Genomic DNA, 21,240 nt, shown 5'->3' on the forward strand with positions numbered 1-21,240 from the left:
ACTAAGACATTTTCAAAGCTGGACTTTCAGTCAAAGCAGGAAGTAATTTACAAGTAAAGGTAAGATATACTGCAATATACAATGGCACTGGTGTTTTATAAATGGTTTTCAGCATCCTATTCGCTCCTATTCTCTCATCCTATCCTATTGGCATCCTACTGTATGTTTGTAAATCTGACTTGTGAGTCAGTGCCTCCCCAACCCCAACCCTCACTGCACGTCACTGGTCTCATGTCATAAATGAAACACTGAATTTGTCCGAACCCTTTTCCCCTCCCTTTTGGAGTCACGGCTACACTCTCTACAGGTGTATGTTCATCAGGTGAGGATCATATTTCAAGAATGTGTCACTGTGGCCCAACCCCAGCAATACTACTCACCAGAAGGAAAAAGGGAAACAGGAAAAGAAAACCTCACACGTCTTTCTGAATCCAAAGGCCAGAACTGAAATACTTTTGCCTACAAGATGGACTCGCAGACAAAAACAGGGAAGGTTTACCTTCAACCACACAAAGCTGGCAAAGTGAGTACATAGCAGATTAAAACTGCTGTTTCTCAGGGGCAGTGATCATTTATGAGCCTGGGATATGACATAAGATGAATATTCAGCCTTGTTTTTCCAGTGGGTAAAACTTTCTTTGCGTTAAGGTTACAGTAATAAAGATATAATATTAATATTAACCTCATAGGAACATTGCCAGAAAACTGACTTGACACTACAGTATATAAGTAACTAAGAAAGATAAATTATGTATACTGTTATATTGGCTTATAAAACTGTACTGCTCAGTTCTTTGTGTACTCAACAAGTGAGACGTAACATTAGTACAATTATTCTTTTGTCCCAGATTCCAAAGTTAGTTGAGTGTAAGTTGGTGGGAAAAGCTCTCAGCCTTTCTATGTGTTGTTCAAAGGAGAGTTCAGAACAGGAATTCAAATCAACAAGTTGAAACACAACACACTACGCATTCCTGTGCAGCACTGACAGTAAAACGTTGATACTGTGCTATTACGGTAGAGGCCATTTCATTGAATTCACTATGACATCCCTCTTATTTTGAAGGAAGGACTGGGTCAAAAGTGACGTTGTGGCGTTCTGACACTCCTCTGGACTTGTCTAAATGGACAGCATATAGAGGATGTGACTAATGTTCACCTCTCTGTGTCACATGTGGGAGAGTTGAAACTGACAATCCCATTGACAGAGAAAAGGTTTAGGTTGGGGGAAGAGCATGTGTGTAGTAGTAAAATGTGTTCTGCTAATGTTCTTCATGTAGAGGAAGAGGAAAAAAGTATGTAACCAGTTGCGTGCACGGGGGTGTCACCCCCCTCGTGGCCCAATTGTTTAAAAACTTGTGTTAAAGTGCCCCCTGGGAGCCAAAACGCATCACAGCCTGTGCACACCACTGTATGTTACCCATCATAAACTTAAATATATTCACATGCTGGTGACACAGTTATCCTCGATTGTAGCCAGTGTAATCCTGAGCTGTCATAACCAATATGTACTTCCTCTGTCATAAACCATTTCTCCGTCCCTCTTCTCAGAAATGGAAGCCAGTGTCGTTGTCTCTCTTTCCCTCCAGTAGCAGTGGGGTTGGTCGACTGGAGATTCAGGATATAGGAGGTACAGTTATCGTTTCTGATTCTATCACTATATGTTCCAGTGTGGTGAAAGATGGTGAAAGTTTCAGTACTACATTTACTCTCCTTTAAGTTTTATTTTGTTACATTATTACAAGAGCTATTACATGTCAGCTATTGATATGTAGTTTGGATTTAGGCTATTATTCCATTTTCTCTGTATGAGTAGGTTTATTATTATCTTAAGCTGAATGATGGATATGCCACGAATTTGAAAAAAATATCAAACCCCATCCCAACTTCCACTTATTGTTCATCCTAAAAGCTCCTTACCCAAAAATGTGGCATGTGTTTTAGAAGATGTGTAGAAGAACTTAAAGCCAAAAATAAAGCCATAAAAAAATAGTAGCAGGGACAGATGAGAACAGAGCCTGTCGTGAGGAATCATGAAGAAAGAGCTCTCAGGTGGATGCTGGGTGATGGTGTCTGACAAGGCACTGAGTACTTCACCTGCAATGAGGAAAATGTAGTGTGGCACAGTTGATTTTAGACTGTGTGGGCTGCTCTGGATGATGACTTGTGTATTCATGATGAACATGTGCCAGCTGAGGTGGGTCCCAAAGGATGTGAGACAGAGTGGCCAAGAGGACAGAAGGACTGCAGTTGATATGGACTCTGAATTTGGAGGACAAGGAGCTTCACTTCTTCGTCCCCTCTTTACCTCCTTATCTAAACAAACACACATCAATTCAATAGCATTGCAAATAAACCCAGCTTTATACACTGTTTGCTTCATAAAAGGAATGGACAGTGCTGTGGGGCTGATTGACTGTAGTATGTGTGGGTTTATAGCAGGCTGCAGAGCTTTATGTTGAAGCAGCTGACCACTTTGGGAGGGACGGTGTGTTGCAGATGTCTGCTGCACCATACTGTAGCCAGTGAGGAGCCCCCTCTAACATTATAACTTAGGATTGTTGTATTAAGTTTAGTATGTTGTCATTGTATAGGCTTATGTGCTTTAATATTGATATTCTTTATTTTTGTTTCTTTTTTCATTAAAGGTGTTTTTTTGCTGGGAGTATTTACTCAGTTGAGGTTAGGGTCTAAGGCACAGGGTGCCATTTTGTGTATGAACTGTAGCAAACGGCAAATTTGTGATATTGGGCTAAATAAATAAAACTGTTTTGATTTGAACATATTATTATTATTAATTAATAATAACAGTAGTAGTATAGCAATTGATTATTTATATAGCACTATGAATGTTGAATGACCACTGTGTTAAGAAATATTGTCCTGTTCGTATTTGTTCATTGTAAACTTGCTTGGTAACTTAAAGAGCTTTGTCTTTGCAAATATTTTGTGGCTCTACAAATACTTTGTGGCTCTAGACCAAGCACAGCTGGAGGGATCTGTTCTGTAACCTTTCATTCTCATTGTAGTTTTGTTTTTGTTATTTGTATTTTAAAATAGATGCTGGTTTATTGTATTTTTATACTAGGTCATATTTCTGTTTTCTGTTTATCTTGTGCATGGCCTAAAATATTAGACTCTGATTACAGACCACAATCACAGAAACAAATCCAAAAGGGTCCTGAAATATTTTATTTACTTTTTATTTTGAGTAAAAACTAGGGATGAGAGAGTACAGCATTATCTGTATTCGTGTTGGTTTACCATATGAATTATCCGTAGTCGGTATGGGCGGGGCCTAATCCGAAAATGGGCAGGATTTAACCCAGAAGTGGGACGAGTTGTCTTGAAATGGCCAGGGCTTTAACCAGCATGTTATTTTAAGCATGAAAACTATTTCCAGGACAGCATCAGCATTGAGCTTCAGATCAATGGTTTCGATCAGGACAGCAAACAAACTATTTACACAAGTTTACAACAATGAATACAACACATGAATGTAATGAACAAGAGTTTTCATTCTCAACAAAACTCTTTTTTTAACTTTTGTTTTTTATGATCAGTGTGATTTTTAAAACATTTTTTTGGTTGTTTTGTGTGTGTGTGTGTGTGTGTGTGTGTGTGTGTGTGTGTGTGTGTGTGTGTGCTTAATTCATTTGTCATATTTATACCACCAGTACATTTATTTTTTTATGGAATACAGAAAGAAAGTGTCAGACACAAACAAAAAATCTCCAACAGGCAGAGACGCAACGTGAGTCCTATTCTACCAAGCAGCACGTCTGAAAGAACCCATGTTTAACTCTGCTGTTAATAAGTGACTACAAACCAAAGTAAAAACAAACCTGAAGGTGAAGAAACTTAAAGTTAAAGGAAAAGACCTGTGAACCTGAGTGAGGGAGAGACAGAGCGGGTGTGTGTGTGTGTGTGTGTGTGTGTGTGTGTGTGTGTGTGTGTGTGTGTGTGTGTGTGTGTGCGTGTGTGTGTGTGTGTGTGGTGGAGGGGGACACAGCAGTGGAGCGGCGTTGTGACAAACATATCACAGAAGGCAGACACATGTCGCTAATGAGGATTACCATTCAAACCGAGAACGGTTATTGATGCAGCTCCATGGATCCTCTTATAGGTTTGGAATCTCTCTATTGTAGTTTGACAAAATAGGGGCCCCCAAACAGAATCTTCCATAGGACCCCCCCAAAGGCTAAAAACATTTGCCAGGAGGAGTCAAGCAGACCCACGACAGCAGACAACCACGATCCAAGGAAACCTGCGAGACGAGAGGAAACCTGCGAGACGAGAGGAAACCTGCGAGACGAGAGGAAACCTGCGAGAAGAGAGGAAACATGCGAGAAGAGAGGAAACATGCGAGACGAGAGGAAACATGCGAGACGAGAGGAAACCTGCGAGACGACGTTGAACTGTATGTTTTTCGAAGCCTCAGCTGCAGACGTAAAATGAAAATGTTGACCTCTAGTGTTTGCTTTTATGTTTGTATGTGATTTGAGCTTATGGATTTTTTGTTTAATGTTTACTTTTATGATTCAATTTTTCATTGTTATCCTTACATACTGTATATTTAGCACCAATACATGTTTAACAATAACTTCATTTTGTCATTTTATATTAACTTTGTTTTTCAAGGTTGTTTTTTTTTTAACTTATGTGTCCCTGTGGCCTTCTTCTCCTGGCACCTTATACATATTTTTTTGAACAGATTTTTTTAAGTTTCTCGCCAGTTGAGGTGGTTCGGGCATCCAGTAAAGATGCCCCCTGGGCCAGGCACGTCCAGCTGGGAGGAGGCCCCGGGGAAGACCCAGGACCAGGTGGAGAGATTAGATCTCCACACTGGCCTGGTAACGTTAGTGCTGGTTAATGTGGCCCGGGAAAGGGAAGTTTGGGGTCCCCTGCTAGAGCTGCTGCCCCCGCGACCTGACCCCAGTGTTATATGAGTCCTAAGTCCAAAGTGTAAGAGTATTTTGCTGTGTTTGCCAAGTAGCAGTGTGAATATGCAGTGTTAGGGTTATCAGTAAGAATCAACATTTTGGAATCTATTTCAGGGGGCTTTGTCATAAATAAAGCGGTCTTTTTCTCAGAAAAATATAACCTGTTCTGGAAAGAAACAGTGAGAAGATTGTGTGTCAGTTTATATTGTCCCTGTTTGGTTCCTATCAATAACCTCAAAAACATCGTTTTCAAGATAATGATTGTTCCTGAAGTGAACATAACTAAACATACCTTTTCTTTTAGATGTTTTCCATATTTAATTTTGCAAATAATTTTACTGAATTTCCACTGAAGTTTATATATATATATATATATATATATATATATATATATATATATATATATATCATTACAGCAGACAGTTAGTTATGAAGGCTTTACAAACCTCTTGTTGAACAGTCAATCATATTCTTTTCCTCTCTCACTGGTTGTCATGACAACTGTAACAACGCGCTGATGCGGTCCAAGTTTGTCTGTTAGTGATCTTTTCTTAAACAGATTTAGTTTGAGAGATTAACAGTGAAGAACACCGGTGTGGTCCCTCACACTACAACTATCGTTTCAGTTCACACGTAGGCTGTCTATCACCCATCAGAAACACAAAGGGAGAGATTAGGGGAGAGACACTTCCAGAGATTCAAGCAACCACAAAAGTAACAGTAACTATAATAATATCTATAGTAATGTAAGTATGACTTATATGTTATGACAGTTAATAATAAGGTGATAGAATATGACAATGATAATAATTATGGTGGTAAATATGATCAGTGACGAGTAGTGGCAATAACAGCTGCGATACAATAAGATATATTACTGGTGATGCTTTTATGGCTACAAATTTACTAATTTACAAAACTAATGATAGCTTATATGAGTTATAGTAATGATAGCAGCAGGAAGTGTCATGCAGGACCACGGCAGCAGGCACCACCACGATCGGCACAATAGGATGCGGACTGTAGGTGGAAAGGAGAGAGTGTGTATTCGGCTTAGTATGTATTGTGTCAAAGATAACAGAGTGAAAAAAATGCATTTTTCTGTCGGGGATCAGTGAAGCATCTCTTTTGCAACATTGCTATTTGCATGTGTGCAGGAATTATATCAGGGCTACAAAACATAATGGTCTGCCTTGTAAGCAAACTTGACACAAGATTGTATTTTGACATTGTTAGCTGTGAATACATGTGCTCACCTCATAATTCATTTTCATTCCAAATTTTCTTGATTAGATAAAAAAAATATGAGGTGTGAGCATGTGCTACATTTCATATAAAAAGTAAATTAGAGATACTCAAGTGTGGACACCTGAGATGCTTACTGTATATAGATAGAAGATGGGCTGCTCTATGAGTCCCGTTAGCTAAAACTAATCTTACTAACTTTGCAACGAGATTAACTCTCCGTTATTAACAAAAAAATAAATTCAACATTTTGGAGAAATAAATGTGTAATGAAATACACCTACACATATTTTCTCTTCCTCGTGCAAAGCACGTCAGCCTTTTTGGTGGGAATTATTTTAAGATTATCTGTTTCGTTTCCTAAATAAACTAAAACCTGTGTTTGTTCATTATGTATTATCCAGGTGGTAGCGCTGGAGGTGATCATGCAGCTGGGGTCAGGAGACACTACCAGCCTCATGTTGACAGGAAGTTGAAGGTGTTCCGACTGTGTGAGCTGATCAGTGTCCTCAGACTCCCCCCAAATGCTGAGGCCTGTCCCATGGTCAGCCTTTTTGGAGGTTTATGTTTGCATGCATCGGCGATCATTAAATCAATACTACAAGCTGCTATCTGTGCTGTTTGCAGGAGAACATGTCCGCATTTTGTGTGGAGTCACGGGACAGAACGATGGTGTTTGCTGCACTGAAAGATGACTGTGTGGACTGGGTAGAAAAACTGTGTCACAGCACATTTCAGGTAAGAGGGAACCAGAAATGACATCAGTTGTGTTAATTGTCAGTTCATTGATAATTGTTATTCCAGGCCAAAAGAATAGTCTTTGTTGAAATTCTCTAGAAACGTTTTGATTGTGATAAGTGGTTGGGAAGCAGTGCTGGTCTGAGGTTGAACATAAATAGGTGTTATTTGATCAGACAGTCTCGGACCATCTGACCTTTTTTGATTCAGTTCTTGGGTTTGTACACTGAAAAAAATGACTTTTTGGTATTGTAAAATGTATTAAATTAATCTAAGTAATTTATACATAGTAAAATTAAAATTCAGTGGGAACTAGAAGCATTTTAATATTTACACATTTTGTTCATGTAATAAATTGACTGAATAGGAAGAGTACATTTATTATATATTTACAAATACAATTAAAATGATTTACAGTTACTGCACATTAACTTTAAAATATTAATTCAATTTTACTCTGAAAGTCTTTTTATCATAGATGAGTAATTTCTAAAAAATGTAACCTTTCTTACTAATATTTGAATATTATTGGGTTATGTGCGGGAACCTTTTAACCATACCAAAGGTAAGTTCAAAAAAGCACGGGGAGGCGGCTTTCAGTTGTTATGGGCCCCGACTGTGGAACAGCCTGCCGGAGAGCCTCAGGGGTTTTTAAAAAGAGGCTTAAGACCCATCTTTTTAACCAGGCTTTTAATCGAAAATCTTAACTCTTTTTGATTTCTTTTAGGCAGTGCTAATCAGAGCACTTTTTATCCTTTTTTTACTGTTTTAATCTCTCTGTTTTAGCCTTCATGCTTTTATTTTGTTTTTATGGCCTCTAATGTCTTATGCTCTTATGCTTTTATGTTCTAGTTAGTGTTAGTCCCTCATGTTTTTAGCCTCCATATTTTAACCCTTTACTGTTTTAGGCAACAGTTTTTAATCTCCAGGGTTTCCTCAGGGGGCCTGCCAGTTTGGGAGTTGTCTCTGGTATGGCCGCGGGGGGTGCTGTCCCGTGGACAGTTCTGGCCCGGGCGACTAGGTGGCTCTGCACCTTGGTGCGGAGCCTCCTGTCTGCCCAGGTTGGGGTGGTTTCTGTGGCGGTGCTCCCTGTGACCTTTGACTGGGATCTCTCCCCTAAAGGTAGCTTCCTCTAGCCTCCTCTGTACCTCAGGTCTTGCTGCCTGGCCATGTCTCTGTAGTGACAGCTAGTGTTTGTGTAGGTGTGAGTGTGTGTGTCTGTGTGTCATCGTGGCTGTCTGTGTATCTGTGAATATGTGTATGAATGTATACATATTTGTGTGTGTCTCTGTGCATGACTGTGGGAGGGTTGGATTCTTTTAACTTTCTTCTCCTGATTTCATTTGATGTTTCTCTTTTTCTGTACATCTCTGTAAGGCACTTTGCAATTCTTTCTGTATGAAAAGCACCATATAAATAAAGGTTGATTTGATTTGATATTATTTTATTTTAAATTACATTTTCATCACCAATAACGCATCATAAACGCCAAGTATCATCACTTTGTCAGTTAATATCGGCTATCAGAATCAAATATATAATTATTAAAATGTCCCAACACGATAGATATTGTTGACGAGACTATATGAGAATGGGAATAGATACAATAAAAGTTACAGCGATGTGCTGCCTGTGATGAAAATACTCATCTTAAGCATCATTGCAGTGCAAAAAACAGATGTGTTAGCTGAACATGTCAAAATTTAAATAAATATACTAAAATCTACTTATTAACAGAAATTTCTTTCTTTGAAAAAATGTATTAGACTTTACTTTATTAACTTAGATAAATATAACTTATTTTTGAGCAGTTAAGTTAGATTTACTTAATTTCTTCACAAATGTTACACTTAAAGGCAAGTACTTTACAACAATACTGTTGAGTGACTTGTTCTTGATAATCAGCAGGAAAATTTACTTTAAAAATTGAGTGCAAATTGTTACAAGGATTTTATTAAGTAAATCCTACAAGTTATTTTTTCAGTGTAGATCTCGGTGCGTCCCAGGGGCTCAATTTGAGACGTAACCAGAATTTAAATGTTGTTAATGGTAATAATCAGTCAATCAAAATTAGATTTTCGGGTCCAAGCCGTTCTGGGCCTCGTATTTCTCCAACGACACAGTCAGAATCAGAATCAGAAATACTTTAATAATCTCAGAGGGAAATTGTTTGTTTCAAAACCCACAAACAGCAAATTTAACAACAACAATATTATACCGATAACATATTTATAAAAACAGAAATATAAAACAGTACATATATATGTATATATAATATCAAAATTACAATGGTAATGTATATACAGATCAAAAGTACTGTAATTATGTGCAAAGTACCGTACAAATGTGGATGGAGACAAGGGTCACAGGTGTTTTCACCTTCCTCAGATCCACTATGAGCTCCTTTGTTTTAGTCACGTTTAGCTGCAGATGATTCAGCTCACTCCAAGTGACAAAGAACAGGACAACAGTCCTGTATTCACTTTTATCCCCCTTTCCAATGCAGCCAACTATTGTTGAGTAATCAGAAAACTTCTGAAGGTGGCAGGACTCAATAGTTGAAGTCTGAGGTGAAGAGGGGGAGGAGAAAGGGAAAGAGGACAGTCCCCTGAAAGAGGAAGTCATTCCAGGTGTTTTATTGAAAGTTAAAGCTGTCTTTGAAAATGTGAAACTTGTGTTTTTAAATGTCTACACTCCCACTAATGCAGTGGAAAGGGAAGCTTTTTTAAACATTTTAAGTGACTATGCTAAGAACTGTGAAGATGATGGTTTTATGTTTTTAGGGGGTGATTTTAACTGCACAGAAAATCCAACCCTAGACAGCTGATGGAGAACCAGGAGCTGAGTTATATGTGGAGGGTTTTAAGAGTCAGCACAGACGTTTAATTTTACCTCTGGCCAGACTGGATCGCTTTTATTGTTTTAAACACCATTTGAATGTTTTTAATGGGTCTTGTATTCAGCCCGTGTGTTTTAGTGATCACTTTATAGTCTCCTGTCATGTTTTATCAAAAGCATTGATTTAAAGAGCACCTATTGGCATTTTTACAGGGCCCTTTTAGATGACCAGGCTTTTAGAACTGCTTTTATGTTTTTGTTGGGAATCCCACAGAGAGAGCAGGCCTACCTTCACCAACATACAACAGTGGTGGGACTTTGGTAACACTTAGATAAAACAGCTCTGCCAGCAGTTCATTCGCGGTGTCACTACAGACTTAACTCGGTCCATGAAAGATCTGGAGACGCAGGTGGAGGAGCTGCAGACTTTAGCAGACTCTACAGCAAATTGAGTCCTTCTGGTCCATAATCAGGTCATCAATGAAAGCCTGAAGATAGGTAAACTGCCTCTGAGGGCTGTTAATGCGGCCCTCCTGTAATTGCAGGAGGGCCGCAATAACCCTGCTGCCTAAAAAGGGAAACCTGCAAGAACTAAAAAACTGAAGGCAGTTCTTGCCGCTGTGCACGGATTATAAGATCCTGTCCAATGCTCTGGCCCTTAGACTGAGAGAGGTGATGGCATCCATCATCCACCCTTACCAGACCTACTGTGTGCCCAGTAAGGCTCATCAGTGATAACGTCAAGAAAAGGCTTTTGACCGGGTTGAACACCAGTACCTGTGGCAGAGTCTAGCTGCTTTTGGGTTTAGCCCTGGCTTCATAGCCATGGTCGGGGTTCTCTATAGTGACATTGCGAGTGCTAAAAATTAACTCCAGGCTGAGTGCACAATTTGAGATCCAGAGAGTGGTAAGGCAGGGCTTCTTCTTCTTCTTCTTCTTCTTCTTCTTCTTCTTTGCGGTTTTACGGCAGCCGGCATCCAAAAGTTGCATTGCTGCCACCTATGGGACTAGCACCTTAGTGTTCTAAATTTTTAATTTTAAGAATCTGAAAAAACAGCTTTTTCCCCTCCTGCTTGAGCCCACTTCGAAAATACTTTTAATTTAATCCAATTTTTTGCAATTCTCTTAGAAGGTCTTGTCTTTGGTGATCATGATTTCTGCAAGACAACAAAACATGCTGTACTGTCTCAGGTTCCATACAGGAACACAAGCCACTGGTGTTTCCCTAGAATAAACAAAGTGCTGTTCAGATACGTGTGACCAATTCTCAATCTAGAAATAATAACCTCTTGCTTACGTCTTAACCCCCCTCTTTTGCAGATGTTAACTGAGTCAGTTACCCTACTAGATAATGCAAATAGGTGCCTTCCTTTGTTTTCTTGCTCCAAGAGCTGCTGCCATTTTAAAATGGTTTCCTGCCAAACTATACTTTTACCCTCTGCCTTTGATAAATTTATGTTGATATCTACAGTCTCCTTTAGAGCAGCTTCCTTGGCCAACTTATCACCCTTTTCATTAGTAGCAATACCAACATGAGCTGGGACCCACAGAAATGATATTTCTACCCCTCTCCTTTTCACATCTCTAATGGCCAGAAGAATGTCATATACTAGGTCTTGCCGACTCTTTGACGATCCTTTCCCAACACTATTGATCGCTGACACAGAGTCACTACATATCAAAACCTTATGGTTCTGAATCTGCTCTGTCCATTGCACTGCCATCAGGATTGCATATAATTCCACTGTGAACACGCATAGGAAATTTGAGGTTCTCTTCAAAGCTTGAGCATTCCATCCCTGCACAACGAAAGCTGCTCCTGTAACACCTGTTTCTGGATCCTTTGAACCATCAGTGAAAATTAATATGTGATCTTGATATTGTTCTATTACATGACACTGGAAGTGATGCACCAAATTTGAGTCAGGATTATGTGATTTAATCTCGAGTACCTCTAAGTCGATCTTTGGTACCTCCAGTTCCCATAAAGGTACTAATGGCCACAGTACTCCTGTACAAAAGTTCTTGTCATATATTGACATTTCCTGTGCCACTGCCTTCCCGGTCCACCCAAAACTTGGGAGTCATGCCACCTCTCTCTCCCAGCTTTCCTGTATTGTTATTTTAACTGGGTGGTCATCCCTTTGACCCATCAAGCTGACCCAACAGTTAGCCTGGAGCTGCTTTCTCCTTAGACAGAGTGGCATTTCTCCTGTTTCTACCTGCAAAGAGCATACTGGAGAGGATCGCACCGCTCCTGTACATATTCTATGTGCCATAGCTTGGACTTTATCTAATCCAGCTAAAACTGATTTGGCTGCAGATCCATAAACCAAACACCCATATTCAGTTCTTGCTCTGATTAAATATACATAAATTTGCTTCAAAGAAGATATATCTGCTCCCCATACTGTTCCAGCAAGACATCTCATTAAATTCATTACTTTTTTACATTTATCTACTAATTTTGATACATGATCCCTCCATGTAAGTCCTGAATCAAAAAGCACACCAAGAAATTTAAAACTTTTAACCCTCTCCAAATTCCTACCATACAGCTCCAGTTTTATACTTTCATCTATTTTCTTTCGAGTAAAAAACACAACCTTAGTCTTCTCAGTAGAGAATCTAAAGCCCCATTTCCTTCCCCAGTCCTCCACTAGTGTTAGAGCTTCTTGTACATTCTTCAGGGTGTACTTTATATTTTTCCCCCTTTTCCATAAGCTACCATCGTCTGCAAATAGTGATTTTCCAATACCTGGCTGAACATTAGCAAAAATATCATTAATCATGATGTTAAACAGTAATGGACTAATCGCACTTCCCTGTGGTCTCCCGTTTTCTACCAAGCACCTTCTAGATGTTTCTTTCCCTATTTTTACCTGAATACTTCTATTATTTAAAAAGTCCATCCCCCAGTTAAACATATTTCCTCCAATTCCTAACATATGTATTTTGATTAAAAGGCCCTCTACCCAAAGCATATCATATGCTTTTTCCACATCTAAAAATACTGCCACAGCAGTCTCTTTCTTTACCTGTGCTTTTCTTATTTCATCCTCAAGACATATGACTGAATCAATAGTACTTCTCCCCTTTCTAAAACCACTCTGACAACTAGTCATCACCCCCCTCTCTTCAATAAAGTGCATTATCCTTCCATTCACCAACCTTTCCATTAATTTACCTAAGTGAGAAGTTAGAGCTATTGGCCTATAATTAGCTGGATTACTAGCATCTTTTCCTGGTTTTCTTATTGGAACAATAACTGCCTCCTTCCATCCTGTAGGGATCTTTCCTTCTTCCCATATTTTATTAAATACATGTAAAACCTTCTGAATTCCTGTTTCACTTAAATGTCTTAACATGCTATAACATATTTCATCTTTGCCAGGAGCCGAGTTCTTACACCTTTCCAAAGCATTTCTTAACTCTCTCATTGTGAATGGAACATTATATTTATCCTCTGTTTTGTCTTTCTTTTGAATAATCTCAGTATATAGACTCCTTGTTTCTTCCCTACCCCTTCTTTCTTCTTCTGATAAATTACTTAAACTATGTACCTTACTCAGTGTGTTCACCATCATGTCTGCTTTCTCTAGATTTGATATAGCGAACTGTTCTCCATCTGACAGGATTGGATAATTCCATTCTCTTCAATTACCTTCCATTTTCTTGATCATTCCCCATACATCATTTATATTAATAGTACTTCCAATTAAGGAACAATAATCTCTCCAGTATGTTCTTTTTCTTTGCCTTATAGACCTCACTACTGTCTGTGCTTGTTTATAATCAATCAGATGTTGAAAGTTATGAGTTCTTTTTAACCTTCTAAATGCTCTGTTCCTTTCCCGAACTGCCTCTTCACATTTAGCATCCCACCATGGAACCACTTTCCTTACTAGTTTTCCTAAACTTTTTGGTATTGAAGCCATTGCAGCCATATAAATACTGTGTCGTAACTCACTTTCATTTCTTTCAACATCATTTGTTTCTTGGATTGAACTAATGTACAAATCACTTTCTTCCTTAAATTTCTTCCACTCTGCTTTTTTGAAAATCAACCTTCCTTGGCGATCTTCTGAGCTCAACCTTACATCACAGCAAGACAGTCCCTTACTTCTTCCCATTTTAAGTCTACCATGCCCAAATGTTGAGTTGCTGCCTTTGTAATGATTTGAATCCTTTCAGTTTTAGATTTAACCTCAGCTGTTGCATTGATTACTCCAGCAATAAAGATAACCAAGTCCCTCTTTTCCTCCCTCTGCTTTTTCTCCTTCTCTCTGAATTGTTCTTGCCTCTGTATCCACACATTCCCTGTCGGTGTTTCCCCTCTATCATTTCCTTCATTCTTATTCTTTGTTTGTTCCACTCTTTTAACTGCTTCGGCATAAGAAACTCTATCCTTCCTTTTCACACTCTGAATCTCAGTCTCCTTTCTCATTACTTCGCACCCCCAGTAGGCCGCACTGTGTCCCCCTCCACAATTACAGCATTTAGGTCTTACCCCCTCTCCACATTCTCCATAGTCATGCTCCCCACCACATTTCGCAGATCTTTTAGTCCTTTTACACAGTTTAGCTACATGACCAAACTTCTGGCACTTGTAGCATCTTATTGGCTTATGAGTGAACTCTCTTACCCTGTACCTCATGAATCCAAAGTATAGCTCAGTGGGCAACTCTTTTATACTGAACTGTATCAGAACTGATTCAGATTCTTTTTTCTCAGCTCCCTTGGTTAAGCGCTTTGCACTCTGAACTGCATCACACTTTACTTTTAAGATCTTTTAAATCCCATAAATCACTCCTTTACTTCCTTGTTCACCCACTTTTACCACCTTTACCACCACTGCTCTCCCAATAGCTTGCAGCTTTAGAGCTCTTCCAATCTGCTCTTCAGAGTTGCATCCTATTAACAAATTTCCATCATTTAGAATTCTAGCGTATTTTACCTCGCCAACCTGATTCTTAATTATTTTTGTCAGTTTTATTGGATCCAAATTCTTCACTCCTGGCTCTTCAAACATCACCAGGACATTCAATTTATCCTCACTCTCTTTCACTTCCCTAGTCCGTTTTGCTTTATTTATCCTCCTTGTCTGCCAGTGCCCATCGTCTTGATCCACTTCATCCATACTGCAACAACTATCTTCCTGATTTTCTGCCATGGTAGAGAATATGTACAAGCGTATCGTATATTGGACCTATACAGGTCGTCGGCCGATACTCCCGCAAAATACTCTCTCCACTGAATCTATTCTACTTCTACCTATCCTTGAAAAATTATTGTGACTTTTATTTATACAAAACAAAGCAAAGCAATGCAAACTTCTTCTATTTGCCGAACTCAAAAGCATACACATCTCCTCCAGGAACCCCGAAGGCGGGGTCCGTATGTTGAGACGCCTGCCAATCGCAAGGCAGGGCTGCTCTCTCTCGGATATTATATTCGGTAGGCCATCGAGTTTCACAGTTTGCTCAGCTCCTCCCCTGCTTTGCTGCTCAGCCACACACCTGATCAGTCTACAGCTTTCACCTGCTGCTCTCACCTGCTTACCATCTTCTTCTTCTTCTTCTTCTTCTTCTTCTGCTTTGCGGTTTTACGGCAGCCGGCATCCAAAAGTTGCATTGCTGCCACCTATGGGACTAGCACCTTAGTGCTCTATATTCTACTATACAGCCCAGTGTCTTTTCAGAATCTGAAAAAACTGCTTTTTCCCCTCCTGCTTGATCCCACTTCCAAAACACTTTTAAGAGAAACTTCATTTAATCCAATTTCTTGCAATTCTCTTAGAAGGTCTTGTCTTTGGCGATCATGTTTTCTGCAAGACATCAAAACATGCTGTACTGTCTCAGGTTCCAGACAGGAACACAAGCCAAACTGATGTTTCCCTAAAATAAACAAAGTGCTGTTCAGATACGTGTGACCAATTCTCAATCTAGAAATAGTAACCTCTTCCTTACGTCTTAACCCCCCTCTTTTGCAGATGTTAACTGAATCAGTTACCCTACTAGATAATGCAAATAGGTGCCTTCCTTTGTTTTCTTGCTCCCAGAGCTGCTGCCATTTTAAAATGGTTTCCTGCCAAACTATACTTTTACCCTCTGCCTTTGATAAATGTATGTTGATATCTACAGTTTCCTTAAGAGCAGCTTCCTTGGCCAACTTATCAACTTTTTCATTTGTTGCAATACCGACATGAGCTGGGACCCATAGAAATGATATTTCTACCCCTCTCCTTTTCACATCTCTTATGGCCAGAAGAATTTCATATACTAGGTCTTGCCGACTCTTTGACGATCCTTTCCCAACACTATTGATCGCTGACACAGAGTCACTACATATCAACACCTTATGGTTCTGGATCTGCTCTGTCCATTGCACTGCCATCAGGATTGCATATAATTCCACTGTGAACACGCTTAGGAAATTTGAGCTTCTCTTCAAAGCTTGAGCTTTGCCATAGCTTGGACTTTATCTAATCCAGCTAAAACTTATTTGGCTGCAGATCCATAAACCAAACACCCATATTCAGTTCTTGCTCTGATTAAATATAAATCAATTTGCTTCAAATAAGTTATATCTGCTCCCCATACTGTTCCAGCAAGACATCTCATTAAATTCATTACTTTTTTACATTTATCTACTAATTTTGATACATGATCCCTCCATGTAAGTCCTGCATCAAAAAACACACCAAGAAATTTAAAACTTTTAACCCTCTCCAAATACAGCTCCAGTTTTATACTTTCATCTATTTTCTTTCGAGTAAAAAACACAAACTTAGTCTTCTCAATAGAGAATCTAAAGCCCCATTTCCTTCCCCAGTCTCTAACTAGTGTTAGGGCGCGCTCACACTATCCTCCCGGACCGAGACCCGGACTTTAGGGTACTTGTCCCCCCTCCCTCTCCCCCCCCGCGCCCCAGCCCCGTTTGTACTCACACTACCTGGGCCTCGGCCAATGCTTCTTGCTGTCCATACGCCATCACGCCGTAACACGTCACACGCATTGATCGCGTGTGTGTGGCTTTGTTTACAAATCTTTCCATAGACCTCAGAGTTTTTGTGCGTCTTGTCGACTGTTTTTGAATATTTTCATCCGACCAAATCTGCAGTAAACACTCCATCTCCGCATCACACCAACATGAACCTTTCACCACCATTGTTGTTGTTGTTAAATGTCCGCGCATGGTCCGTCCTTCTATTTACATGTCCGAACAGGCGCACATAACGCTACTGCCTTAGGGCTCGTGCTCGTGCGCGTACACGTGCGCACGCTCGTGCTCGTACATGTGCAAACGGCTCCGCTAAAGCCCACCTCTTTCAAGCGGGCCGTGGAGGCCCAGCTGGCCCCAGTTGTGCGCGGAGCGGGTGCGCTCACACTACTTAAAGGTACTAGACTTTAGCTGAAAAACCGGTTTTGGCCGCGGCCAAAAGGATAGTGTGAGCACGCTGTTAGAGCTTCCTGTACCTTCTTCAGGGTGTACTTTATATTTTTCCCCCTTTTCCATAAGCTACCATCGTCTGCAAATAGTGATTTTCCAATACCTGGCTGAACATTAGCGAAAGTATCATTAATCATGATGTTGAACAGTAATGGACTAATCGCACTTCCTTGTGGTGTCCCGTTTTCTACCAAGCACCTTCTAGATGTTTCTTTCCCTATTTTCACCTGAATACTTCTATTATTTAAAAAGTCCATCCCCCAGTTAAACATATTTCCTCCAATTCCTAACATATGCATTTTGATTAAAAGGCCCTCTACCCATAGCATATGATACGCTTTTTCCACATCTAAAAATACTGCCACAACAGTCTCTTTCTTTACCTGTGCTTTTCTGATTTCATCCTCAAGACATATGACTGAATCAATAGTACTTCTCCCCTTTTCTAAAACCATTCTGACAACTAGTCATCACCCCCCTCTCTTCAATAAAGTGCATTATCCTTCCATTCACCAACCTTTCCATTAATTTACCTAAGTGAGAAGTTAGAGCTATTGGCCTATAATTAGCTGGATTACTAGCATCTTTTCCTGGTTTTCTTATTGGAACAATAACTGCCTCCTTCCATCCTGTAGGGATCTTTCCTTCTTCCCATATTTTATTAAATAAATTTAAAACATTCTGAATTCCTGTATCACTTAAATATCTTAACATGCTATAACATATTTCACCTTTACCAGGAGCAGAGTTCTTACACTTATCCAAAACATTTCTTAACTCTCTCATTGTGAATGGAACATTATATTTATCCTCTGTTTTGTCTTTCTTTTGAATAATCTCAGTATATAGACTCCTTGTTTCTTCCCTACCCCTTCCCTGTTTACCATCTCCAATCAAGCCAGTATATATCACAGTTTGCTCGGCTCCTCCCCTGCTCTGCTGCTCAGCCACACCCCTGATCAGTCTACAGCTTTCACCTGCTGCTCTCACCTGCTTACCATCTCCAATCAAGCCAGTATTAATGCAGCCTCACTCCACTCACTCTTTGGCAGATTGTCTTCGCTCTCATGCCTGATTCTCCAGCATTTGTTTCCGGACCGGATTGCTTACCTGGTATCGACCTGACTTGCCTCTGACCTTTCCCTCTTGTCTAAGCCCTGGTAAATCCACCAGCCTTCTGTCCCTGACCTCGGGTATTGCCTGCCTGTTTTCTGTTCCTCGTCTGCCTGTGGCTGGTTGGTGCCTGGCCTGTTTCTGCTCTCCCCTGGTCAGTCGTGTACCTGCTTTTACCTGCTGAATAAAGACTGTTTTAAAACGAGTACCTGGTTCATCTGTGCTGCACTTGGGTTCACTCCACACCGTTACATCGAGCCTCTGCTCCACAAACTGAGGTAAACTTACAGGTGTGTTTCCCCCAGTGTCCCATATCTTTTAAACTGTCCGTGTATGCAGATGATCTCATTGTTTTAGTTAATTCCCAACAAGATATTGGCATTTTAACTGAAACTGTGATTTCAAGCAAGGCTCTGCTGGCTGGAGGGGAGCCGGGGGCCGGCTCAGGTTGGCTGGAGAAGTGAAGGTGGCTCCTCCCAAAAATGTAATTTAGAGGCTGAACCTTAATAGCCAACAACCTGGTCTCATCCTCCTTGTTGGACTGGCTGGTTTTAGTTGATTTTATTTGAAACAAGTTGCACTGGTTCCCACAGAGTTTCCTGTTTTTACCTAAAGAGGATTAGGGGCAAGGCTTGGTCCATCTGGCCAGCAGGGGCATTGTTTTTTCGCCTCCAGTTCATTCAGAGATTACTGACCAGACCAAAAGACACTCTGTGGAGACCCCTGTCCCACTGCATTTTCAGGGTTTTAAAGGCCTGGGTCATGATTTTAATTTGTTTTTAATGAACTTACCAAACATGAGCACATCTTCTTTACGTGCTTTATATAAAAGTGTTTCTAGAGTGTGGAACCCGCTGAGAGAGGAGCGGACAAGCGGACTGCCTGCACTGCATCCTCCAAGAACCTGTCCTGTGGGGAACCCGTCTGGACCTTCCCTGCTGGGCAGGTCAAAGTCTGGCCACAAGACTGCAGACTGCAGGGGTTGTTACTCTGGTGCAGGTGATGGCGTTGACTGGACCCCGGGTGGATGACCCCTCTGGACTCGCTTCCCGACTGGGACTGACGTCAGTGAGGGTCACACAGAAACTTTTAGAACACTGGAAACACTCACAGGACACGACCGCCTGCTTTTAAACTCCTCTGTTAATAAATGCAATTAAAGTGACTGATGACGGAACTTCCGGGGTCACGGAGCGAGATGGCAGCGTAGAGTAGAGCTCCTGAGTCGATTAAAGAAAAACTACCCCCTCAACTATGAAAGAATAGAGAATTCAATTTTAACACTAACACGAAATGAGTGGGGGACGAAAACAGAGAAGTATACGGAAAAAAATGACATCCAAAGACCAAGAAGACGATTTTGAAGACGAGTTAGCCGACGACGGAAACAGCGACCCTAAACAGCAACTCGGCTCGGTGCTAGACGGCCTCGCGAGTTTAACGAAGGAAATACGAAACCTCAGGAGGGAAATGAAAGAGGACCTCTCAAAATTCAAAGAAGAATTTAAAGAGGAGATGAGGAGAGAGTTCGCTGGCTTCACAGAGGAAACAAACCGCAAAATGGCAGAAAACATCGCGGAAATACAACAGCAGCGAAAAGATATCAGTGAGACACAGGAGCGTATTTCAGAGCTGGAGGAGTGGAACACGGACGCTAAAGAGGCCATTATTACGCTACTAAAACAACAAACAAAACTACAAGAAAAGTTGACCGAGGTTGAAGGACACGGAAGACGATGCAACCTAAGAATTTATAATGTAGCCGAACAGGATAATGAATCAGTGCCAGAGCTAGTGGACGGGCTCCTCCGCCGGGAGCTCGGGATACCGGAGGGAACTGAACTACACATACTGCGGGCACACAGAAGCCTGGGGAAGAAACCACCACCGGGAGCAACCCCGAGGTCCATAGTGGTCAACTTCTTGAAATACGAGACCAAGGAAAACATCCTGACCAGAGCCTGGAAAGAGAAAATACAAATCGATGGGAGACAGATATTTTTTGACCACGACTACCCCACAGAGGTGATGAAAAAACGTAAATCCTACTCGGAGATTAAAAAGACTCTAAAAAACAAAAAGATCCGCTTCCAAACTCCGCTGAGCAGGATTAGGATCCACTGGCCGGAGGAACAGAGGGCTGGAGGTGCTGGAGGGCCGCGGCAGCGACCCCCCGCTGGAGGAACGCATCCTGAGGTCCTCCGAATGGCAGCGCGCTGGAGGGAACCCGGGGATGAATGGGGGAGACGCCGCCACGGAGGAGCGCCGAGGGGCTGGGAGCCGAGCGAGGGAGGGGCTGCGGGTGTTTGGGAAATAAACAACGGATAATATTTAAAAAAAAAAAAAAAAAGAAAGAAGGGGAGAGGCGGGGGACCGATGAACGCAGGCTCATTTGGGTTTGTGCGGGAGGGGGAGGGAGCCCACAGGAAGCCCAGGACGGTGGAATGTCTCCTATTTTTGAGTTGGGGCCTCCGCGGCGGCTGGTGGGTGGATAGATCCACTGTAGCGGAGCAGATGGCCAGTTTGCTTTGGTGTTGCACTGGGGGTTGTGGCGGGACCACTTGAGTTGCAGTTGACTTTTGTGTTGTGATTCTGACTGGGACCTCTATCTTTGTTTTGCATTTTGCTACACTCAGTTCAGTGGGAGGGGTTGCATTGAAGCAGACTCTGGATGGGAAGTTTCACCGACCTCCCCCCCCCCCTCTGCCAGAGGTGCAAGACTTCTCTGGTTTAGCGGGGGAGTCGACAGGAGGACCCGTTGAATTGTTGGACTCATCTAGTGGGATGGGAGGAGCCTTTCCAGGTGGACTCCAGCTCACTGGGGGGGGCCCTTTGGACACCGGGGGCTGTCCCTCACTCCCACCGGCAGGGAGGCGGGGCCTATGGGGAGTGTGGTCCTTTTTTGTTTGGAGGT

General features: G+C 41.3%; 1 protein-coding gene across 2 annotated transcripts in view; it reads left to right on the forward strand.

Annotated features, from left to right (window-relative positions):
* Positions 1-376: 376 nt before the first annotated feature.
* The window catches only part of LOC310954274 (docking protein 2-like), a 31,126-nt gene continuing 10,262 nt past the window's right edge, over positions 377-21,240 (forward strand). For both annotated transcript variants that reach the window (XM_083923672.1, XM_083923673.1), the window contains exons 1-4: positions 377-523; positions 1,549-1,627; positions 6,590-6,729; positions 6,813-6,923. In XM_083923672.1, coding sequence (XP_083779798.1) covers positions 467-523; positions 1,549-1,627; positions 6,590-6,729; positions 6,813-6,923 — 387 coding nt within the window. In that variant the 5' untranslated portion in view covers positions 377-466. The remainder of the gene's footprint in view (positions 524-1,548; positions 1,628-6,589; positions 6,730-6,812; positions 6,924-21,240) is intronic.

The sequence above is a fragment of the Echiichthys vipera genome (genome assembly GCF_963691815.1).
Source record: "Echiichthys vipera genome assembly, chromosome: 2".
NCBI classification, from domain to species: Eukaryota; Metazoa; Chordata; class Actinopteri; order Perciformes; family Trachinidae; genus Echiichthys; species Echiichthys vipera.